The sequence below is a fragment of the Amia ocellicauda genome, chromosome 2 (assembly GCF_036373705.1).
Source record: "Amia ocellicauda isolate fAmiCal2 chromosome 2, fAmiCal2.hap1, whole genome shotgun sequence".
In the NCBI taxonomy this organism is placed as follows: Eukaryota; Metazoa; Chordata; class Actinopteri; order Amiiformes; family Amiidae; genus Amia; species Amia ocellicauda.
Genome location: NC_089851.1, coordinates 40,061,914 through 40,087,909, shown reverse-complemented (window position 1 = coordinate 40,087,909; position 25,996 = coordinate 40,061,914). Strand labels below are relative to the sequence as shown.

The window sequence follows — 25,996 nt, the reverse complement described above, 5'->3', positions numbered from 1 at the left end:
TGAGGATCAGTCTTTGGTGTGGAACCTTATCAAAAGCTTTTTGAAAATCTAAGTATATCATATCATATGCTTTCACACGATCTACAGCTGCAGTTGCATGTTCAAAAAATTCTAATAAATTAGTAAGACATGATCTGCCTCGTCTAAACCCATGTTGACTATCTCCAAGAATATGGTTTTCATTAAGATGCTCCTCTATTTTCTGTCTAATCATTTTTTCCAACATTTTACAAGTGATGCAGGTGAGACTGATTGGTCTGTAATTTCCTGGCTCAGTTTTGTCCCCTTTCTTGTGGATTGGTATGACATTTGCTGTCATCCACATCTCCACATCCCCTGTTCTAATTGTCATTTGGAATATTTAGTCTATAAATAATTTCCCTTATTTCTTTAAGTACTGTTGGAAATATATCATCAGGCCCAGGTAAGTAATTTTGTGTGAGTACGTTTTTTTTTCTTACATATATGTAAACAATTTATATACACCTTAAGACATTGACCAAAAAGGCTTTGGCCTACCTGCAAACTGTAAAATATTAACTTGTACTTGCATGTTTATTCATAAGTAGTAGAAAACGACATCTGACAATAAATTGAGCTGCAGCTAGAGTAATACAATAATATTATAATATGAATAATATAATAGTCTTCTTCCAATTCATGTTTGATAAATTTGTATAGTCAGAAAGAACATCACAGAAGAAATTAAATGGATTAATAAAAATAAATAAATAAATAAATAAATAAATAAAATAAGCATATATAGCCTTTCATAATAAGATTTAGAATAGAAACATAGTGATATTGTAAAGGTTTTATAATCTATTACTTATTCATTTGATATTGTAGGGAAATTATTATTATTATTATTATTATTATTATTATTATTATTATTATTATTATTATTATTATTATTATTGTATTTCCAAATTACATGAGAACATCTCTCTCAGCCAGTCGTGAGCCTTTTTTTGTTTTGTTTTGTTAAGACTACATATCCCATGTCTCTTTGCTACAAAAGGTTTCTTCTTCTTCTTCTTCGTGCTGCTTCATTTCCTGTCCGACAGAAACAAGGCTGCAAGGCCATTGCTTACTCACTACCTACCGTTTACGGATATCTAGGTGGAAGTAACTTTGCACGGATCTGGATAAATAATCCGTTGTTTTTTTACAGAATAGGGTAAGTGGTTCATACCTTTCAATTGTACTTTTTTTCTCAAAATGACAAGTCATGATTTAGATTAGTCGTTTAAGCGTATATGCATATGTTACGTGTGTATGTTCTCCTTCACCCACTTGTGCAAGATTTCCTACAATAACAAGAACATATTGATCGGGCTAGTATGACACTGTGCACTATAGAGTCGCTTTTTCTGTGAGTATACGGAGGCTAATCGTATTATTATTATTATGCATGACGGTTGATAATTTGATAATTGTTGGAAATAACGCCGGTGACGTAAACTTGGTGTTATGAAAACTGGGAGACTATACATCCTGTTTGAAGGTCTGTATGGCACCAGCTTTCTGCATTTTGATATAATGTGCTGGTGCAGTGAATTGCAGCTGATAAAGACACGGCTGCCCTTGTGACGTGCGTGCGAGCGAGCAGCCCTCAGTGCTGGGGTCATTTCTTTTCCTCTTCCCTTTGCGCCTGTTTGTTTCCTTTATTATAGATTGTAAATGCATTGTCTGTATGATCAGAGTCCACAGAAACCCGTCTCAAACCCCCCTTGTGCAACAAACAAACAGTTCTGAACAGTACCATTGTTCATGCAGTTCAGTATGCTTTTGAAACCAAAGCAAAGTAACCAGTAAGTGCAATTAATCACCAAGAATTATATAATAGAGTATTTCCATTGTTTTTCAAACATACTGCATATGTCTAATTGCTCTAGATGTAGTTATGTAGACTTATCAACCTCTCAAGGCTGTTTGCTTGTTAAACATTATAAATGAGAGAGAAGACATTTCTCATGGATCTCATGTCAGGATGATGATTCGCTGGTCTGCACAGATATGATCCTTATTGCTGTGTTGACTGATTTTGCAAGAGCTCATTGTGCTCCTCTTATCCCTTCACCAGCACTAGAATACAAGTAATTGGATGACACTTAAATTGTAGTTTAATTACAGAAAGCTAAATCAACACAAAATGCGAAGTGTAACCGAGACACACATGCAATAAAATAAGCAATTTTTACACTCGATTTCCACATTATTATAATAACTTTGTCTGTGACGTGAACATGGCGTACATATGAAAACACTGACGTGAAATTGTAACCTGAAAACAAGGGACGCAGGATACCTTTTCAAAAACTGCAATACCTACATTCTGTAGTGTAAAGTGTGCTTTTTAAGCTGAAACATGTTAAATATGTAATTCACTGGTTTATGGAAGAAAATGAGAAGGTTACAATACATATAAAATAAATAATAAAGATATATTGTTGAAAATGTGTTAAGTCCTGACTGGGCACCCGATGTACCATTTAAGAACACAAACCATTTCAACTGGTCATCATACAGAACACAGGTATGCAACATCTTAAAACATGTTATTGTAGCCCACACCAGTGACAAAGAACAAGGTTAATCTAAGAACAGTTTGACAGCCTACATTTTAAAACATAGAATCCAAATAACAGGTTCAGTAACATTAGGCCTTAATTATTCTTGGCCTGCCAAGTATTTATTCAATTTTACCCACTTTAATTTTGTCCATCTTCTCTCATTTCAATCAATCCTTTACTTCTGTTTAAGAATCTTTATCCCTCTGTGGAGAACTATAGGCCTGTACTTTTTTAAAGATCCTGATTTGGTACCTAGGGAACTCTCTCTGATGCTGTTGTGACATAGATTTGGATTTGAGTATCTATTAATGCGTTTGTGTATACAGTGAGGGGAAAGAAGTATTTGATCCCCTGCTGATTTTGTACGTTTGCCCACTGACAAAGAAATGATCAGTCTATAATTTTAATGGTAGGTGTATTTTAACAGTTAGAGACAGAATAACAACAAAAAAATCCAGAAAAACGCATTTCAAAAAAGTTATTAATTGATTTGCATGTTAATGAGGGAAATACGTATTTGACCCCTTCGACTTAGTACTTGGTGGCAAAACACTCGTTGGCAATCACAGAGGTCAGACGTTTCTTGTAGTTGGCCACCAGGTTTGCACACATCTCAGGAGGGATTTTGTCCCACTCCTCTTTGCAGATCCTCTCCAAGTCATTAAGGTTTCGAGGCCGACGTTTGGCAACTCGAACCTTCAGCTCCCTCCACAGATTTTCTATGGGATTAAGGTCTGGAGACTGGCTAGGCCACTCCAGGACCTTAATGTGCTTCTTCTTGAGCCACTCCTTTGTTGCCTTGGCTGTGTGTTTTGGGTCATTGTCATGCTGGAATACCCATCCACGACCCATTTTCAATGCCCTGGCTGAGGGAAGGAGGTTCTCACCCAAGATTTGACGGTACATGGCCCCGTACATCGTCCCTTTGATGCGGTGCAGTTGTCCTGTCCCCTTAGCAGAAAAACACCCCCAAAGCATAATGTTTCCACCTCCATGTTTGACAGTGGGGATGGTGTTCTTGGGGTTATTCCTCCTCCTCCAAACACGGCGAGTTGAGTTGATGCCAAAGAGCTCGATTTTGGTCTCATCTGACCACAACACTTTCACCCAGTTCTCCTCTGAATCATTCAGATGTTCATTGGCAAACTTCAGACGGGCCTGTACATGTGCTTTCTTGAGCAGGGGGACCTTGCGGGCGCTGCTGGATTTCAGTCCTTCACGGCATAGTGTGTTACCAATTGTTTTCTTGGTGACTATGGTCCCAGCTGCCTTGAGATCATCAACAAGATCCTCCCGTGTAGTTCTGGGCTGATTCCTCACCGTTCTCATGATCATTGAAACTCCACGAGGTGAGATCTTGCATGGAGCCCCAGCCCGAGGGAGACTGACAGTTATTTTGTGTTTCTTCCATTTGCGAATAATCGCACCAACTGTTGTCACCTTCTCACCAAGCTGCTTGGCGATGGTCTTGTAGCCCATTCCAGTCTTGTGTAGGTCTACAGTCTTGTCCCTGACAACCTTGGATAGCTCTTTGGTCTTGGCCATGGTGGAGAGTTTGGAATCTGATTGATTGATTGCTTCTGTGGACAGGTGTCTTTTATACAGGTAACGAGCTGAGATTAGGAGCACTCCCTTTAAGCGAGTGCTCCTAATCTCAGCTCGTTACCTGTATAAAAGACACCTGGGAGCCAGAAATCTTGCTGATTGATAGGGGATCAAATACTTATTTCCCTCATTAACATGCAAATCAATTTATAACTTTTTTGAAATGCGTATTTCTGGATTTTTTTGCTGTTATTCTGTCTCTAACTGTTAAAATACACCTACCATTAAAATTATAGACTGATCATTTCTTTGTCAGTGGGCAAACGTACAAAATCAGCAGGAGATCAAATACTTTTTTCCCTCACTGTGTGTGTGTGTGTATGTATGTATGTATATATATATATATATATATACACACACTCACCTAAAGGATTATTAGGAACACCTGTTCAATTTCTCATTAATGCAATTATCTAACCAACCAATCACCGGTGTGGTCCTGGTCAAGACAATCTCCTGAACTCCAAACTGAATGTCTGAATGGGAAAGAAAGGTGATTTAAGCAATTTTGAGCGTGGCATGGTTGTTGGTGCCAGACGGGCCGGTTTGAGTATTTCACAATCTGCTCAGTTACTGGGATTTTCACGCACAACCATTTCTAGGGTTTACAAAGAATGGTGTGAAAAGGGAAAAACATCCAGTATGCGGCAGTCCTGTGGGCGAAAATGCCTTGTTGATGCTAGAGGTCAGAGGAGAATGGGCCGACTGATTCAAGCTGATAGAAGAGCAACTTTGACTGAAATAACCACTCGTTACAACCGAGGTATGCAGCAAAGCATTTGTGAAGCCACAACACGTACAACCTTGAGGCGGATGGGCTACAACAGCAGAAGACCCCACCGGGTACCACTCATCTCCACTACAGATAGGAAAAAGAGGCTACAATTTGCACAAGCTCACCAAAATTGGACAGTTGAAGACTGGAAAAATGTTGCCTGGTCTGATGAGTCTCGATTTCTGTTGAGACATTCAGATGGTAGAGTCAGAATTTGGCGTAAACAGAATGAGAACATGGATCCATCATGCCTTGTTACCACTGTGCAGGCTGGTGGTGGTGGTGTAATGGTGTGGGGGATGTTTTCTTGGCACACTTTAGGCCCCATAGTGCCAATTGGGCATCGTTTAAATGCCACGGCCTACCTGAGCATTGTTTCTGACCATGTCCATCCCTTTATGACCACCATGTACCCATCCTCTGATGGCTACTTCCAGCAGGATAATGCACCATGTCACAAAGGTCGAATCATTTCAAATTGGTTTCTTGAACATGACAATGAGTTCACTGTACTAAACTGGCCCCCACAGTCACCAGATCTCAACCCAATGGAGCATCTTTGGGATGTGGTGGAACGGGAGCTTCGTGCCCTGGATGTGCATCCCACAAATCTCCATCAACTGCAAGATGCTATCCTATCAATATGGGCCAACATTTCTAATGAATGCTTTCAGCACCTTGTTGAATCAATGCCACGTAGAATTAAAGCAGTTCTGAAGGCGAAAGGGGGTCAAACACAGTATTAGTATGGTGTTCCTAATAATCCTTTAGGTGAGTGTATATATACACACAAATACACACACACACACAATACCTTGCAAAAGTATACATTTTATTGTCTTTTTGTTGAGTTTGCAATCATGAAACTTTCAAATAGGACTTTATATTTAGAATCTACACAATCTACTCCAAATTCATGAAGATAAAAATGATGATATTATGCAAATATTCATGAAAAGAACAACATTTACTTATTTTCAAATCCTTTAAATCATTTTGTATGTTCCTGTACTGGAAGGGTCTGTGAATGGATTAAAATAACATTCATATGATTTCCTGTTTCTGTTTTTCAGATTTTAAGAGCGGTCGGCTTCCTTTTTGGTGATGGCTGAGCAGCTGGTCTTGTGACCGGGTGGTAGTCAAGCTTTCTCTTTCTGAACTGATGAAATGGTACACTCTGGCTTTGTGCTCTTTCTTTGCAATTCAGTTACCTTAGACCTTTAACATCTATATAAAATCGCTTCTTCATGTTTATATTGGATGGCTTATCAAAAGATGTATGTGTGTATTTAGAACTGAAAAATACTGACATAAAGTTCTGCTGACTAGCATATATGCCTGTATACCATATATAAATACATAAACATGACAAACACGTTAGAGGTGCTGGCTTTAATGATCATTGTGCACTTCTTTAGTTATGAACTGCATCACTTCAGTTGAGAGAGCGATGTTTTAAAAGGCTTTTGTAACTTCATTTTTCATTTAATGAAAAGTAATTGTTGTGAAATTCACCTGTCTAGGTTCCCATGTCAAGAACACCTATAGCATCTTAGAAATGAAATGTAAAAACTAAAGAAGTATAGGTTTACATTCTAATAGTGCCTTTTTTGTATTGCTGTGGAGTCCCGAATGTTGTGGGCCTGAATTTCAGTGCAGGATTGTGAGAATTGCGCATTATCAGTCTTACTTCTGCATCACTAGTATGGGAAAAAGTTATTTGCCTCCTGTAGCACTTCCTAGAGGGATTATGAAATAGTGTTGTTTTTTTATTACTGTATTTATGTTCATATAATGCAATGTTAAAAATATTTAAACATGTAAGGCTATAGACAACATTTTACTCCAAATTAAATTATCAGAAAAAGCTCCTCATTAGGTAAACCGTATCAGTGAACAGTATCAATAACAGTATCCACTATACTAAAACAAGAACCTTCTTCTCTGTGGAAAAATATAGTTATAGTAAGCTATTTTTTTTTTTTATTATTAATCGCTGTTGTGTTTTAACCTATGAAGTGCACTATACCAAATAAAAATGAGTTTAATTATATTAATAGGCACTTGAAGAACACTACCATTCTTTAGGTGCTTACTTATGAAAACATTATTAGTATGATGAATATGTGATTATTAGCCTATTATTATTAAGCACACCTCTATTTTTCCACATGGAACAGTTTTCTTTACTTACCAGTAATTTATCTTGTTTGAATAAAATGTCTATACAAGTTTAGCTCTTTATGTTGCTATAAATATCACATTCAAGTGATAGGTTTATTTTTTCATATATATATAGGCTAAGTAAAAAGAGAAGTATTTTTCATAGACTATAAATAAAAGTAATTTAACATGCATAGACATTTTATTCTTTCATGACACGAAGAGACAAGAAAACTATTCCATGTGTAATATAGCAATATTTGCATAATAATGAGAGGTTGTGTTAACATAAAATGTTACTTGACACAAAATTAAATTCACTGGACTTTCAAAAAATAATGAACATTAGCTAAATTCTTTACAATCCTGCAGGTGGCAGTGCGAACCTCTAATTGGATTCAGAAGCATTAAGTATTTGCTTTTTATATACTTTTGACAGTGATTCTGCTGGGAAATCCCCACCTCCAAATAAAATTAAATGCCTTCTCTAAACCTTGCTGTGCAGAGAAGCCTTTGTGTACTAGCTGCATGTACAGTCGATTGCATAAGTATTCAACCCCCAATAACCTTTTCACATTGTTACAATCTGGAATGAAATTTGATTTAATTGGGATTTGATTAACACAACACCTTGAAGGTGCATTTTTCTTTTGTTTCACAGTAAAAAAAACTGGAGTATGTTAGTTGCATAAGTATTCACCCCTCTGAGTCCGCAATTACAGCTGTAAGTCTTTTAGTTAAATCTCTATCAGCTTTGCACTTTTGGTTCCTATAATTGTTGCCCATTCTTCTTGGTAAAATTGCTCAAGCTCTCTCAAACTGAATGGACACCGTTGGTTAACAGATACTTTCATGTCTTGCAATGGATTCACAATTGGATTGAGGTCTGGTCTTCGACTGGGTCATTTTAGGACACTCGGCTTCTTCAGGATTTCCTGTAGCTATGTTCAGCTATATTTGTATATATAAAAATCGGTGCCACCTGGCTAAACACAGACTGCCATGCCTATGACATTTTTTGGGGGGAACGCTGTTCTTCTTTTTAAACCACTCCAGTGTGTTTAGGATCATTTTCTTGCTGAAAAGTAAATCTCCATCGCAGTCAAGGTTTCTTGCAGAAGAAGCAGTTTTTCTAAAGGATTTTCATATATTTGACTCCATCCATCTTGGCCTCAATCCAGACAAGTGTCCCAGTCCCTGCTGATGAAAAGCATCGCCATAAGTTGATGCTGCAGCACCATGCTTTACTGTGGGGATGGTGTTCTCAGGGAGATGAGCAGTGCTGGCTTTGTGCCTCACGTAGTGTTTTGCATTTATGCAAGAAAGTTTGTGTATCTGACCAGAGAACCTTTTGCCACATCTTTGCTGTGTCTTCCACATGCCTTATAGCAAAATCCAAATGGGATTTGATGTGACAGATTTTCAGCAATGGGTTTCTCAGCACCACTCTACCATATAGCTCAGCATTGTGGAGAACCCGGGTAATAGTTGACATATGGGACAGTTTCTCCCATCCTGGCCGTGTAGCTTCTTCAGAGTAACCATTTGCCTCTTGGTGGCTCCTCTGACCACTGACCTCCTTGACTGGTCACTTTAGTCAGTCATGGTTGTTACTTATTCTTTCAATTTTTGTATAATTGGTTTAACTGTGCTCAGGGGGATATTCAAAGTTTTGTGATTTTTGTTTTATTTTTTGTTAGCCAACTCTGACTGGTGCTTTTCCAGAACTTTCTCTTGGACTTGTTTTGAAAGCTCCTCAGTCTTCATGGTGTGGTGGTTGTTTTGATATGACATACACCTATTTCTGGAAGTCCCTAGAGTATTTAATCTGAGATCATGTGACATTTTAATTTAGGTGGATTCTATTTAACTCATTTTTGTGATTGGCAATTGGCTGCATCACAGCTATTTTAAGTGTGTCATAGCAAAGGAGGTGAATATTTATGTAATAAAGACTTATTTTGTTTTTATTTGTAGTTAAACTTAATAAGATTTTTTTTTTTTCAACATCAAAGTCCCAATTAAGTATTTTTTTTGTTCCAGCTTGTAATACTACAATATGTGAAAGTCCTTTGCGGGTGAATACTTTTGCAATCTCAAATGCATGCTTAAAGCAACAAGCACATCAAGCACAAATGTGCAGAATATAACTTATTTCTTAATTTAGTGTCTTATATATTGCAGGGTTTTCCTGCAGTCATTTGGGAGTAAGACAGAGAATGTGGGATTCACACAATCCCACACTGAAATTCAAGCCCTGGTTTTTGTGCTTTACCTATACCCAAATAAAAAAATGTGTGCATGTTGCTGTGAGATCTAATTTCTCTTTTTGTCTGTATAGATAGATCTATTATAAATCTATATGAGCAAGTCAAAAAGGCCTACAGGTTCTATATAGCTTAATATTTGCTTGGAATCATACTTTAATGAACATTTTTTTTAAATACAACATAAAAGTTAGTAAATATTTGCTAAATGTTTTATTGACAGCAAATGTTTTGCTCTAGGTCTACACATTGACTTGAGCTGGTGTAATGCTAGCCTTGTCTATGCCCTATATAAAAAATGTTCATACTAAATAAGTTCTCATAAAATTACATTTATTATTTATTAAATATTTTATTCAACTTCTTTTTAAACTATCAGCTATTGTGTAAATAATTAGATCCAATTAAATGCCATCATTATTACTCAGACATTCTGTACCTTCTTTCCATTCAGATGCTTTTTTGCCTTGTTTGCGAAATGTATACATTTACTAATTAATACCGAATACCAACTTAGTTGTTTTAATCTTTCCTTTTGCACTGAACAAAAATTAATATAAAGTGTAGAGACCAATGGATTGATATTAATATTATATTAATATTATACATACAATCATCCATCTGTAGATCTCTTTAAATGTACATGTAAATGTGCACCTGCTCTATTAATAAATACAAAAAAAAAAAGTTCTATCTAAACCAAAACATGTCATGATTGTCAAATTAAAAAATATGCTAAGTTATAATGTATTGGGACAACCTTTGCCAGCATGGACATATCAGACCTATTAACTTAATTGTGAAACCCGATCTTCATGTTCATGTTGTCTGATGAATTACACTGCTTGTAAGGCAACAAATAGGTCTAGGCTTTTAACATTTTTGATATAGTTAGGTTAATGAATATCTAAACCATATAAATCCTTGATAACTGTCTGCTTTTATACAGTTATTATTCATATACATTCGTCTCCTTGTTATTTTCACCAAAGCATATTGATCTGTAATTCCCTAGCTCAGTTTTATCCTTTTTTCATGATTTAGCAATTTTGTGATTTGCATGCACAACCTCTGACTAACATGTTAATGATCTATTGTACTAGTTAATAGTTGTAATAAATGGGGAAAATATCAGACAAGGGGAGATTTTTAATTAGTAAAATAGGACCGTTTGTAACAAAACAAGTGTGCATTTTCAGATCTCTCTGTGCTCACTATTGTATTTCTTGTCCTTTTCAGATGTGATGTGTTGTGATACCAGCAACTGTCAGTAGTTGTCCAGGATGGAAAGTACACTGAGTGGCAGCCTGGACTCCAGGGCCTCCCTCCGCGTGGTAAACTCCATCAATACAGCCCAGCTGGCTGCGAGGCTCGAGTCCTACGAGGGTTTGGAGAAGAAGTCCATCTCTGACGTCAGGAGGACCTTCTGCCTCTTTGTCACCTTTGACCTGCTCTTCATCACACTGCTGTGGATCATAGAACTGAATGTGTGTTTTTATTTTCTTTCTTTATTTTTAAATCAAACATCATTCTCGCTCATACTGATTCAGGAGCAATTTTATTCCCTCAACCTTTGAAAACAATTGTAAAAGATCTAGGAATAGACAAAATAAGAGGTTTATTTGGAGCTTGAATAGGCAGAGACAACATTTGCACTTAAGTAAAAACTTTTGAAAGGTCCTGTAATTTATTATCAAATACACTATTACCCCGATATAACGTGAATTCGGATATAAGGTGGTAAAGCAAAAATAGTTTTGAAAGTCGAAAACACAAACACAAGCGCATTTACAGCATGTACAAGATATTTACCATTTTATCAGTGCCTCTAAAACTTGTAAAATCTACCATCTCCAAAATGTTTTCAATTTATTTAACTCAACTGTTATATATTATATTACTTAAAAAAAACTAAGTATAACATAGGTGGCTAAGTGACAAAGTGGCCCATACTCCTGTTTGATAAAATACTAATATTCTTTTTTACGACCGTTTTTAAGAATGCGTTTTCTTATATTTTATGTGAATTTTGCTTCTTCCTGAGCATTGCACGCAGACCAAACGATTGACTTATGATAAAACCTTGTCCACTTGCTTTAGCAGTGTTTAGTACTGTACCTGTGTTGTTAATACACTAAATTGTAACGTGCTCTGAAATCTGACTCTGACAAGTCTTCTCAAAGCAAACAGGGATTTATTAGAATAGTAATGGGCTACCTCCACTCTCTGGGGTGCAGACTCCTCAAAACCCCTGCAGAACCTCTATATACAGCTCTGGAAAAAATTAAGAGACCACTGCAAATTTTTCTTAAATCAGCATCTCTACATGTATGGCAGCCATTCCATTCCATTCATATTTTTATTTGGAATTTTGGAGAAATGTTGTCAGTAGTTTATAGAATAAAACAAATATGTTAATTTTACCCAAACACATACCTATAAATAGTAAAACCAGAGAAACTGATAATGTTGCAGTGGTCTCTTAATTTTTTCCAGAGCTGTATACTCCCCCTGGGTATACCATAGCCACCTATTCCCACAAGTGACTCTAGGTCCAACACGTTCACCCTTTGTGACCATAAACATAACGCAAACAATTGTAAATATAATGATAGGGACTCCATTTAGCAGGAACCATCCTATAATCACAATGCTATGTGCCCTATTGCTCCCATTGCATGCAGTGCATTCCTACACCGATATGCAAGAATTAGTCCTCAAAAAGACTAGCACAGCTTGCCCTAGAACACTGCATGTAGCACTAGTGTGTACTGAATGTATATTATACTGATGTACTACAGTATCTTTTAAGCAAGCTTATGACATGATTGTTGTAATTTAACCATTGTAGAACAGATCTATTTACTGCATACACCAAAAAGTATTAGCTGACTATTAATGCTGGAAATGCTTGAAGCCAAAGCAAGTTCAATATAATACAGTTTCACCTGTAATGGAGTGTTTTGGCTCCTGAGGACCGCGTTATATCGGGGTAGAGGTGTAATCACAAATATTTCAAAGAGGATACTATGCAGTTGCCTATAAAAAAACTTGCCATGGCAACTACTTAGCAATTATGCTGAGACTTAATATTAGATTATTCCTAATTAAATTATTATTGCAGTGCTTGAATAAACTTTTGAATATTCTCTTATTTAAAAAACAAATCAACTTCCCGATTTAATAATTTGTATTTAATTTGTTTTTCTGTCCCTCTGTAGGTTAATGGAGGTATCGAGAAGCAGCTGATAAAAGAAGTTCTCCATTATGATTATCATGATTCCTTCTTTGATATATTTGTAAGTGTTCTTTTATTTATCCTTCTGTTTATGTATATTTTTTCTCAAAAGGAAAGTATCTTACTGCTTCATGAAGTCATTTTGAAAGCAAGGGGTAGGATTCAAAATTTGAGTGCATGTGACTATTTATTTTTAAACTCCTTTGATGTCCCACAATGGCTGTGTTTACATGCAGATTTCAGTCATGCCGAATATCATGAAGATGAACAAGTCTCATGACTTTATTATTTATCTACAAAAGCAAAAATTCTTGTACTTCCTCGTGCTAGTTGGGCGCTCACATGTAAGAGTACACCAACTTGTTTAAAGCTCTATATGCAAAGGTGCTGTGAGTAATGTGAGTGGGGAATTTGGCTTGCAATTAACATTGAGGGGTGGAACATACTGCTTTATGAACATACTTTTGTAATATAAATTCCATTCACATGCTGGTATTAAGTTGTACTTCTACCACAGTGCAGTGATTTTATCATCCTTTGCCTAATTTTCTGTGTCATGTTTTGTATTTATCTTACTGCTGTTGTCAAGAAACATTTGCTTGTTAAGCCTAATATATATATTTTTAAATGTCCTTCTTAGTTCATAGCGCGTTTGTATTTTTTTAACACAAACTATATCAGTCAGCCAAATTGATAATAAGTGTGATATATATTCAGAAGCCATTCTCCTTACTACTGCCATTTTCTTCACCTCCTATAGCAGGCAAAACAATTAATACAAATTTGAAATTTAACTAGATAGAAAACATCATAGGATTTCCTGCTGTTGTGTGCTACAATTTGAATAGTCTTTTGGTAGTTTTTGAGTCATTTTACATTCATAAAGTTAATAGATGTATGATCTAATTGCTAAATACATGCATAAGTTATTTTTTTAATTGATGAAGGGGATATGAAAGGTTTGTTCAAACTAATTCAGAATTTATCAAACATTGTAATACTTGTACAGTGGGGGAAAAAAGTATTTGATCCCCTTTTGATTTTGTACATTTGCCCACTGGCAAAGAAATGATCAGTCTATCATTTTAATGGTAGGTGTATTTTAGCAGTGAGAGACAGAATAACAACAAAAAAATCCAGAAAAACGCATTTCAAAAAAGTTATAAATTGATTTGCATATTAATGAGGGAAATAAGTATTTGACACCTTCGACTTAGTACTTGATGGCAAAACCCTTGTTGGCAATCACAGAGGTCAGACGTTTCTTGTAGTTGGCCACCAGGTTTGCACACATCTCAGGAGGGATTTTGTCCCACTCCTCTTTGCAGATCCTCTCCAAGTCATTAAGGTTTCGAGGCTGACGTTTGTCAACTCGAACCTTCAGCTCCCTCCACAGATTTTCTATGGGATTAAGGTCTGGAGACTGGCTAGGCCACTCCAGGACCTTAATGTGCTTCTTCTTGAGCCACTCCTTTGTTGCCTTGGGTCATTGTCATGCTGGAATACCCATCCACGACCCATTTTCAATTCCCTGGCTGAGGGAAGGAGGTTCTCACCCAAGATTTGACGGTACATGGCCCCGTCCATCGTCCCTTTGATGCGGTGCAGTTGTCCTGTCCCCTTAGCAGAAAAACACCCCCAAAGCATAATGTTTCCACCTCCATGTTTGACGGTGGGGATGGTGTTCTTGGGGTCATTCCTCCTCCTCCAAACACGGCGAGTTGAGTTGATGCCAAAGAGCTTGATTTTGGTCTCATCTGACCAGAACACTTTCACCCAGTTCTCCTCTGAATCATTCAGATGTTCATTGGCAAACTTCAGACGGGCCTGTACATGTGCTTTCTTGAGCAGGGGGACCTTGCGGGCGCTGCAGGATTTCAGTCCTTCACGACGTAGTGTGTTACCAATTGTTTTCTTGGTGACTATGGTCCCAGCTGCCTTGAGATCATTAACAAGATCCTCCCGTGTAGTTCTGGGCTGATTCCTCACCGTTCTCATGATCATTGAAACTCCACGAGGTGAGATCTTGCATGGAGCCCCAGAGCAAGGGAGACTGACAGTTATTTTGTGTTTCTTCCATTTGCGAATAATCGCACCAACTGTTGTCACCTTCTCACCAAGCTGCTTGGCGATGGTCTTGTAGCCCATTCCAGCCTTGTGTAGGTCTACAGTCTTGTCCCTGACATCCTTGGACAGCTCTTTGGTCTTGGCCATGGTGGAGAGTTTGGAATCTGATTGATTGATTGCTTCTGTGGACAGGTGTCTTTTATACAGGTAACGAGCTGAGATTAGGAGCACTCCCCTTAAGAGAGTGCTCCTAATTTCAGCTCGTTACCTGTATAAAAGACACCTGGGAGCCAGAAATCTTGCTGATTGATAGGGGATCAAATACTTATTTCCCTCATTAACATGCAAATCAATGTATAACTTTTTTGAAATGCGTTTTTCTGGATTTTTGTTGTTGTTATTCTGTCTCTCACTGTTAAAATACACCTACCATTAAAATTATAGACTGATCATTTCTTTGTCAGTGGGAAAACGTACAAAATCAGCAGGGGATCAAATACTTTTTTTATTAAAAATATTGCATAATTTTTATGATTTGAAATATTATATGGTTGTGCCAATCCTATGTATTTGGTGGCACTAGTATGTACAGTGTTCCATTTGCTGAGCTTTATTTATAGTCACACATTCCATAATATTTTAGAGAACTTGGATTTTGTATATTAATAGTAAATATTACATGTGTACACACATGTATGCCTGGGTTCAAATACCAAGTTAAGTGAACTACATTTAAACACAAAATAAACACAGGACACTGATTGAAGTGTCCTTAACAACATGTATTTACAATTATTTATAATTCTTTAAAAAAGGAAATATACATTGTATTCAAAAGGTAGTAATCCTAAAACATTTCCCTTCATCACTGGAATTGAGCTGTTATCCTGCCAATGCATTAAATTATAGTTATCTTCTAGTCACTATGTTTATCCTAGTGTTAAACTACATAAACCATGTAAATGCCAAATGCTAATAACTTATGCTGTCTCACCAGTATTTTAATTCCCAAAAACAGTCTCATGGAAGTCACAGTGGGAAATTCATAAAATGATAGCAGGACATCCCAAAATTGACAAGACTCTTTTAATGATGAATGAATGAGCATTGTGATATTGGTTAATCCAAACAGTGTGCGTTGAAAAATAGTTGAATTGTACATATCTTTATCTGTTTCATCTTGGTCTGTTTATTTTTTTTCTTGGTCACTGTCTTGAGTTTTAAAAGCTTGAGCTTATTAGTCTCAGTGAATTACACTTTTGCTGTTTGTGAAGCACAGGATTTCTTAAAACAAACAAAAGCAGGGGCTTCCGCATGGCACAGTGATTAAAGCCTCTGCCCATAGTGCATGCAGTGCTAATACAAGTGAGAGTGAGCTGGTCTTATATCCCACATGTGCCATCATCTGTGTTGGCCAGGAGTTACTAGAGGACGGTGCACAATTGACTGAGCACTGCTGAAGGAAAGTGGCCAATAGGTTGTTGTAATATGACCAAACTGCTCATGTTGGTTTTTTTTTTTTGGTGTTTTTTTTTATCAGATACTGGCGGTGTTTAGGTTTGCTGTGTTAATCCTTGCATATGCTGTCTGCAAACTGCATCACTGGTGGGCTATAGCGGTAAGCGCGCACAAAATTAAAACACAGATTAAGTTATTGCCTTTTAAATATATATAAAAAAAACTTCTGTGTAACTTTGTATGCAAGACTTTATTACTGCTCCACTAATATCTCTGAACCATCAGTTCTATATCCACTCTTTCCTAGGTTCACTGAAACTTGAAGGTGCAATTTTTTTTTAATATTGTGAAAAAATCGTTAATTAAAGATTAAACCTGAAATGTGTTAGTTGGATAAGTATTCACCCCCCGAGTCAATACTTAGAACAACTTTGACCTCAGTTACAGCTGTGAGTCTTTATGGATCTCTACCAGCTTTGCGCATCTGGTTCCTGTAATTGTTGCCCATTTATCTTTGCAAAATTGCTCTAGCTCTCTCAAGCTGAATGGGCACTGTTGGTTTACAGCAACTTTCAAATCTTGCCACACATTCTCAATTGGATTGAGGTCTGGGCTTTGACTGGGCTGTTCTAGGATACTCCGCTTTTTTGTTTTTAAACCACCCCAGTGTAGGCTGTGTGGATCATTGTCTTGCTGAAATGTGAACCTCTCCCCAAGTCCAAGGTTTCATTCATTGAAGCAGGTTTTCCTCTTGGGTTTTCCTATATTTGGTTCCCTCATCTTGCCCTCAAGCCTGACAAGTTTCCCAGTCCCTGACAATTAAAAGCATCCCCATAACATGATGCTGCACCACCATGCTTTACTGTGGGCATGGTCTTCTCTGGGAGATGAGCAGTGCTGGCTTTGCACCACAAAGTCTTTTGTATTTAGGCCGCAAAGTTCAATTTTGGTCTCATCCAAGCAGAGAACCTTTTGCCACATCTTTGACATGGCTTCACATGCCTTATGGCAAAATCCAAATGGGATTTGATGTCATGGATTTTCAGCAACAAATTTCTCCACGCCCCTCTCCCATATAGCCCAGCTTTGTGGAGCACCCGGGGTAATAAAAAAACACTTATGTAATCCACTGTAACGATTAATATGTAACATCAATGTGATGAAATAGATAGTTGTTTGTAAACGTGTTTGCTTAAATACAAATATAACCTTTGAACAATAATTGTCTGACATATTTTCCTAATTTCAGATAACAACAGCAGCTACTAGTGCCTTCTTGATAGCAAAAGTAATTATCTCCAAGGTATGTATTTTTGCAAATCTTCTCTTAAAAGCATTTAAGTTTTGAAGTAGCATGTCTCCTGAATCTTTGTGTAACATTAACTCACTGTCTCTGTTGCAGCTTCTTTCTCAAGGGGCTTTTGGTTACCTGCTACCAATTATTTCATTCATCCTGGCTTGGATTGAGACCTGGTTCCTAGACTTTAAGGTCTTGCCTCAAGAAGCAGAGGATGAAAACCGTAAGTAGATTGATTGGTAATAATGGACTTCCAGGCCCTTAGTGAACTTATTTTTCAAGTTGCCTATGATGTATCTTTCCTTTGAAGCATGCTTTAAGTAATCTATGACAGTCACTTATATTTCAAGTTTTAATTTTCTGCTTTAACATTAAATCCTCAATTTGTGATATCAAAAAGTGTATTGTTGACTTTCAATCATAAAGTCACAGATTAGCAAATGTACATCTTTCAGCATCTGAATATCTGAGTTTACAAAGTTCTGAGAGATAATCAAGGCTTTTTGTCAGACATTATGCATGATGCAGATAATTATCAGGATTCTTATCGTTTGTGTTTGAGCTAATGAACAGATACTGACATTAGTAATTCAAAAATTAACAACCGTAAAATGAGTGCTGTGACAGCAGTGTTACGCACACACACTGTCTATACTGTAATTTGTTTTCCACAGAGAGACGATGTGTACTGTAGGCATCACTTTCATGTCAAGTAATGCATTGATTTTGCAAAGAAAATGTATACATGTTATTTCCTTGTTTTTGTCTCCTGAAGGGCTACTTTCGATTGTGGATACTTCAGACAGGGCACCTCTTATCCATCCCGGTCCCCTCTCAGATGGCCAGTTCTACTCTCCTCCAGAGTCTGTTGCAGGTATGGAATATATTTCCAAAGTCCAGTGATGGCTTACATAATCAGGCCTCAACAACTGAAGTGTGTTTCTATTAAATTAATTCATTGATTTTCAGTTCCGTGGAAATCTAAAACTAGATGCCAGAAATGTACAACTTCTCTGAAATCTTCTCTGTTTTGTCATTGGAATTCCTCTAATAATAATAATAATAATAGTCAACCCCCAGCCACATTTTCCAAGAATATGAAAAAAGTGGAACGCCTATCCAGTGTGTTGCCAAACCCTAATAATTTCAAGGGAGTTGATTAAGTGTATGGAATTAGTTTTAGAAATTACTGTGCAATGAACAAATACCTTAAGAATAGAAGAGGAAAGGAGTTTTTAAAGACTGCTGAGTAGGGTTGTGCCGATAGATGATATTATTGGCAATCTTTCATGTGCAATTCGCGTCTGGGGGGTTGGGGGCGGAAGAACATTTTCCACTCAAATACTTCCTTATAAGTACATTTTACATGCATACTAATTTCAGCAGAAGTTGTTTTGAATCCATAGTTATCAAAAATGTTGTGGTTCATAGCAAAACAATATTGTTTATAAGCTACAATGTAAAAGTCAGTTTCTCTGTCCGTCCTCTGCGTTCTGACCGGTGTGCTCTGGAGCAGCGTTTAATCTGACACCTGCCTTATCACCTGAGAGTTCCAGGGCTTTCAGAGTGTCTTTCGATTGGCTTAATATTTGTAGAGTCATGGTCTGTGATTGGATTAGGTAATTGCAGATCTCTAGGCCGTTAGAATGACACTTTATTCTCACGGCACTTGCTCATGAACGATCATAATTACACATCTCAATTAGTGTTTGACAGAAAAAGGTGAACCCACATACGTTTTTCAATATGTTGAAAAATAAGAAGTAGCTTCACGTAATCTTTTAACTGTCTGCAGGTGGTAATGTTGCACTGAGGTTCGTTCAGAGACGCTTGCTATGTGTTGACGCTACAGGTGTGATCGTCCAGATGGACACCTCGACCACTGTCTCACACCACTAGCTGTTTAAGTTTCTATTGCAGCTGCAGGGTATTAATTAAGCACAGCTTTATATTGAAGAAAGAAACGCAGATTTTGTCACTGCACAAAAATAAGTAAATATGTAAATTAATTGAAAGATACAAATAATAGTCATATAAAACATATAGGCGCTAAACTTATATCCTCCGGCGGCAGTGCACCTCCGCTACTCCCCCGCCGCACACCTGCGCAACATGCATCACCCTTCCACCGGGGAGACTATAATATCGGATATCGCCGATGATGGATGTTCAAAACATCACGAAATGTAATTTTTTAATATCACCCAACCCTAGTGCTGATTGTTAATGCCAGTTATTAAGTGGTATCTTCAAACACAAACAAGAATCTCTGAACGTTTCTTGATTGCTTGATTGATTCCTTGATTGTCAGCAACAACAGTCATGTCTACGTCCCACTGCAGCGGCAGCCTTGAAAGAACTCGAACTGCCCCGCTTCACATGTCGATTCTGTATGTACTTGGATAAAGACAGGGGAAAAAGTGTTATACTTGCTCCAATCCATCCAACATGTATTTGCTGTCTGGAATACGTATGTCTCACTTAAGGTTAATCATTTCATTCTGGCAAGGCCATGGACTATATTTCAAATAGGAAGTGTGATTGTTTTTGTTCTATATGGATGTTTTTTTTCAATCTTGAGCAGTTCAGATTTTGTGCAAGATGGTTAAGTATGCAGTTTTGCATTTAATCACCTCTTTATTGCAGACTGCAAAACATCTGAATCATTATCTGCAAAAAAAAAGTCTGAACTTCAACCCTTTCATATCTTTACTCCATAAGTAAAGTGATTTTATTGACATGGTTTGGGTCTGTGATGGGATTGGAAATATTGGAACAGTCATATTCTTGCAATGCTATATGTGTAGCTGTTTTTTTTTTTTTTTTTTTTTAAACTTGATTAGATTAGTAGTCTGTGGTAGTGTTTGACAAATTTTCCACTGAATTATGTACCACTGTAAAGCACTCCATATTATTTGTAGAAGCGCTAACCACAATAATCAAACCAGTTATCATCTGGAAATCTTATAAGTTACACCACCAGCATCTGATCTGTGCAGACTTCACGTGCAGAGGCCCGTGGGATCAATGTGTAAACTGAGCTCCCATGAGTTCTGTAGTTTATTAATTTCAGTGTACAGGTGTGCTTGTTTCCATTGCATGCACACATTCCCCTTATCTTATTTTTCATGTTGTAGTAAGGGTGAATGCTCAGAGAATCTACAATGTACATAGGCTAACATGTTATGTATACTTTTGTATTTTATTTATTAATTTAAATTCTTTTTTTTTAATCAGTAAATTGAAGTTATATTTAATATGTAGGGTTCACCAAATCAAAATGCTTACTGCTCCCACGAATGTGAAAGGCAGCTTATTTATCTCAGGTTCACAACTCCCAATTCATGCTACTAAAACAAAAACTCTTGGTCCAGTAAAAGGGAGAGGTAGGGAAAAAAAAAAAAAAACAAATGGTGGCCCATCAACCATTTTTTTTTTTTTTTTAAATAAAGAACTTTTGCCAGGATGACTCTAACAAACTGTACCACACAGTCAACAACATATAGATGGCTTGTAGCACACTATCTATATCTATAGATATAGATATATATGAGTGAGAGAGACAGATGTGTGTATGTTGATATTTAAACCATATAGGCGAATTATATTTACTTGTGATTAAACAAGTCTTTGCATGCGTACATATTGATAACTCATAGAAAGAAATGCATATGAATAACAAAATCAAACATCTAATAAAAAATAAACATAGCTAAGTGTATATATGTATTATAGCTAAGTGTTGTAATGTGAGCTGCTGAGAGTACGAGGGTACACATCGCCCAGGACTCGGATGCATTGCTCTTCTGTTATGCCGAGAGGGTCTGCTCTCTACCTCCGTTGTACATGTGTGATTTTCATCAGCATCTCCCTACAAAGTTATTTATGGTATAGCGCGTTTCCTTTTGATTTAAGGTTTCAATTTAATATGATTTTTTACATTTTACTGATTTACTTAAAACAAAATTAGGGGATGTGGGGAATTTAATAAATGCAGGTGTAATGCGATTATGCAGTATTCTGCATCCCTTTCTACCTTTCTGGTTTTCTTTAGATTTTCCACTGGTGTCCAAATAATCACACATTCCAGCTATGGATTGGACCATGTGTCTACATATTTATTTTTACATCAACAATTGTATAAATGTTACAGTTTAATCATCATCATCATCATCATCATATTATTATTATTATTATTATTATTATTATTATTATTATTATTATTATTATTATTATTATTGGGCTTCCATGGCAGAATGATTGTGGTCTGAGCATCGAAACTGCTGATACCTGTTGTTGTTGTTGTTGTTGTTGTTGTTAGGATTATTATTTTTATATTTTTATTTGAATTCTATCAAAACATCCAAAGCCTTTAAAACACACTCCGCTTCTTCAAAAGTCATGAAACTTGTCAGACTTGTAAATGTCTTTGAGACATGAGACATTTTCTACGTTAAAAAGGTTTGGCATGGGTCACATGGTACATCTTCCAGTTTTAAACATTGAAGAGAAACAATCCGTTTTGTTAAGTGTAAAAGGTATCCTTGTTTTTTAATAATGCATTGTAATGTACCTTTATCTTCAAATTAGTTATATTTAAGAAGCATTTCTTCAGTCCGCTGAAGATTTTTTTAAATTTATTTTGGTTATGCATCCCTTTCTTTTTAAAGCACCTTACAGTGATTAATTATGAAAGCTGCTGAATCGTAAAAAGGTTGCTTTTTCATTTTCACACAATAATTTTTTGAACACTTGCCTGAGACTGCTGACCAGAGTCCTGTAAAAGTTGAATAACCTCCGTGATTGTCCACAGCACAGCGCAGTTGTATTTGCTGTTGTTTTTGAATGCATAGATTTTGTTGTTTGGATTGTAAGTATAACTGCTCTGTCTTTGCAGATTCTGATGAGGATATCGAAGAGAAGCACGACAGTGAGAAGCCAGTACTTTAGTGGGTAGGGACAGTATTATTATTATTATTTTTTAATGTATGTATAATAAAAAGCAATTAAAATTTTTTAAACATTTTCAGTATTTGATATCATGTTAAACAAAGCAAATTCTGTTCTTGTTTTATACATTAAGAGGGACTTGCGAATGTAGCAGAAACATTAATTAAACTGGACAAAACTATTCATTAAGAAAAAACATGTTATTCATGTCCTCTTACAGCATTTTGGGGAATACTTCATGAAAAGATTGTGCCGTCTGTCGAGGCATGAATCACTGACAACCTGAGTCTGCTCTGTGATCGTCATACCAGCACTAGTCTGGGGTCTTTCTTGATGGAAGTGGCACGGGGCGGCGGGTTGCTTGGTTTACTGGTATCAATGTTCGGGCATGGGATCTTTCGCTGCCTTCCAACGGCACTAGGAGCTGCTGTTTTTCCTACCATACTCACTGCACTACCTTCCCAGGCAAACTGTTATGCTTACCCTTGTTTTCAAAAGGTAATATTTGTTTTTAACGAATTTAACACACATTATCATCTATAGCTTCTCCTTTTTGTTTTAGCTAATTGCTATATTGAGCACTGTGATGAGAACAGTTACATACATTTAATCAGATTTTACTTTTATTTTGTACAAACCCTAAAGAAAGAGAAGTGCATAATGCACAGTTTACAATACATGTTCACACACACTGTTGACTTATTTGCATTTCAGATTTAAGTCATTATTTGTATTTGTGTAAATGTAGCTGTCATGCACTGGTATTTTTTTGTTTTCCAGAATGACATCTATAATTGGACATTTCAAACACACTGAAGCATTTACTGTTCCTGCACGAACTCTATTACAGCTGTCTCTTATGTGAGCTTCAGTCCAGTGTCTTTTCAAACAAAATCTAACTTCAATATCAACTCTAACATATCAATTAGTACACACATTGCACTGAAATAGGGCACTGTCTAATTGGATCCTCTCCAATTAGCATGGTTATTATTCAGTGCATTTCAGCTGAAACGATTTAATGTCTTAAGAGACAAGGACCATGAAGAATAAACACGTTTAAATCCTCATGCTAGAGTAGATGATTAAATTAAAATATTTGACAGTACATGGAAAGGCTATGGTATAGGACATGTTAATAATATGAAAGCCATAAGTATTTAGCTGTAAGAGACATTGCAGTAGTTATTGCATTTGTTGTATACAGATAATTTAGCAAATATAAAGAATGTACTCTAAAGTTGTGAAACACTGGAGTGTACAGTACCATGTTAGACTTTAACTTGTTTCTTGCATTCGTTAACCACTGCCTGGCTGACTGTTTGAAAAACAAATGTTCCTGTGTGTGTGTGTATGTATGTATGTATGTATGGGCAAAAAGTCAATAGTTTTATTTTTATCAATTGGAGTTTCGAAAATCTGGCTTTCGAAGTGGATACTCTCTGACTTTCTGGCTCTGACTCTCTCAGATTATATCTATATCTATAAGTAATAATTACTTTTCGATAATGTAAAGGAAATTGCAAAAATCTCTGTCTACAAATTATATTTCATACTTTGCTGCGTTGTTTTCATAAATATGCATTCTAGCTAAGCGGCGCATCATTCTGCACATTCTGTAAGCAGGCATAATGGAGGCTGCCATGACCTTCTCTTTCATCACACAGAGGTACAGATGGCTTGTTTATTTAATAGAAGAAAATACAACATCACAATCAGAACATTTTTGTCTGTTTTAAGTAGGAAGCTGATTATTTTATGTACGTATACTTAATAAACTGAATTACATTTGATTTAACTCCTTGAACTCAATTTGTTGTTGTTTTTACATACATACACACACAAACCTGTAGTAAGTATTCACACGCATCATTTGAAACTTCCAAAAATATCTATTTTTTTAATAAATCATTTTATTTATGATTTGAGTTTTAAGGTTCCAGGCGTTTAAACTGATACAGGATGGGGATTGTAAACTTAAATATCTGTTTTCAGCATACTGTGGAAAAAAATATGATTACATTAAATGAATCGACAAATAAAGGTTGTACATTTAAACTACAACCATACAGATATACACGTTGTTGTTTTTCTCCCAAGTATTTACTTTTGAATTTGTTTGCTGTGACGTTTGGGCAAAGTGCAAACATTAAATTCTTCTAAGATCTACGTTAATCTCTTTTACAAAATAATCAATTGTTGGTCAATGACATTTCAGACATTTCTTTTGTGTATTATTATTATTTATAATCATCTCTGGTTATATCTATAATGTTTTTTGTGAGGAGGCCAAATAACCAAGTTTGAAAGGTTTTAGATTATTGACTCACCTTATTTTATCTATTAACTATTGCCATATATTCTGCCATATATTCTGCATGTGTTCTATAGTCATACATAATCAGAAAATTATTTATATATATATATATATATATAATTGTTTTGGCATTGGCTTTAGCATTTAGATATGTTTTCCACAACTGCTTAGAATGAGCATTTGCTAACTGAAAACCAAGTCACTAGTAGCAATTACATTTTACATGTCACTTTCCTTCTGCTTCTACCATGAATCATTTTAATGTAATGGGTTTAAATTCTTACAGTATAATGTGAATGTGGTAAGACTTTAAATAGATGTTTTTCTATTGATTTTAAATAGCTTCTTGGGCTGAATTAAATGAAGAATTAGTGGTTGATTTTAGTGTGTGTGCATATATATACATGCAAATGCCATGCTTATTTTTTATAAACTTTGTTTAAATGTGTTTTTTTCACCCTATGAAATTATCTGATAAGTGTCCAGTGTATTCATTTGTATTGTGCCCTTATCCTTATTTAAGGGCCGAAATAAAAAAATTCAACATTGAAACCTTTTTTAAATGGTCACAAATTTTTGTATTTTCTTGTCTTCAGTTTTAACAACACAACAAAAAGGTTTTAATAAATGAATTGTACAATATTTTGTCCCCTGCTTAGAAGTCATTTTTTGTAACTAAAAAAATATGTAATCATGACCTGCCATGTTATTTGTATTAGTTGAGCTGGCTAATGTAGAGTTCAACAACAGCAAATAAACGATATACATTTATACAATAGAAACTGCATACAAATACACAAATGTTGCCTAAATGTTGTTGTCTACTAGGTTCTAAAGTACAAATAGGGCTTTTGTCTTTTGATTATAATGTATTTGTCCTAAAGGGAAAAAAAAATTCAAATTAGTTTACAAAGCTAAAAGATACCTATGTCACTGAATCCAGTCAAATGGAAATGTTCTTTGGTAATGTGACTTGTTTGCTGTAGTTAAAATGATCAATTTTAAGAGTGAAATTGTTATTCTTTAAAAATATTATAAGTGATCCTGAAATTTTCCAAAATTGTTTCCCTGTTTTCTTCTGCAATAGATATTCTCTGAGAATGTTTTAGTAGTGCCTATTCAGAATCAATGCCAGTTCTGCCAAAGTTGCTTGTAATTTAGCTGTATATGCTTTTAAGTCTAATGTAAAAAAAAATATGTATATGCATACCATAATATTTAATCATATTAATGTATATAATGTATAAATAAACTTAAATGTTCAGTTAATTGTGTTGTCCTGT

General features: G+C 36.0%; 1 protein-coding gene across 2 annotated transcripts; it reads left to right on the top strand.

Annotated features, from left to right (window-relative positions):
* Positions 1-1,042: 1,042 nt before the first annotated feature.
* Positions 1,043-25,269, top strand: stard3nl (STARD3 N-terminal like). Of its 2 annotated transcripts, XM_066723601.1 has the most exons (10): positions 1,043-1,180; positions 6,030-6,126; positions 10,626-10,873; positions 12,608-12,685; positions 16,232-16,309; positions 17,399-17,452; positions 17,552-17,669; positions 18,222-18,320; positions 22,344-22,399; positions 22,617-25,269. In XM_066723601.1, exons 3-9 carry the CDS (start codon positions 10,670-10,672, stop codon positions 22,394-22,396), a joined length of 684 nt encoding a protein of 227 aa, XP_066579698.1. In that variant the 5' UTR covers positions 1,043-1,180; positions 6,030-6,126; positions 10,626-10,669; the 3' UTR covers positions 22,397-22,399; positions 22,617-25,269. The 2 variants fall into 2 exon arrangements, with proteins under 2 accessions (XP_066579698.1, XP_066579707.1); XM_066723610.1 differs by lacking the exon at positions 6,030-6,126 and having other exon boundaries at positions 1,050-1,180.
* The last annotated feature ends 727 nt before the right edge of the window (positions 25,270-25,996 follow it).

What these genes read in the sequence shown, in the direction of transcription:
- stard3nl (XM_066723601.1), top strand. Translation starts at nt 10,670, where the DNA reads ATGGAAAGTACACTGAGTGGCAGCCTGGACTCCAGGGCCTCCCTCCGC. An exon ending in ATCACTGGTGGGCTATAGCG is followed by an intron (nt 16,310 to 17,398) that starts GTAAGCGCGCAC and finishes TCCTAATTTCAG; the next exon opens with ATAACAACAGCAGCTACTAG. An exon ending in AGAAGCAGAGGATGAAAACC is followed by an intron (nt 17,670 to 18,221) that starts GTAAGTAGATTG and finishes TGTCTCCTGAAG; the next exon opens with GGCTACTTTCGATTGTGGAT.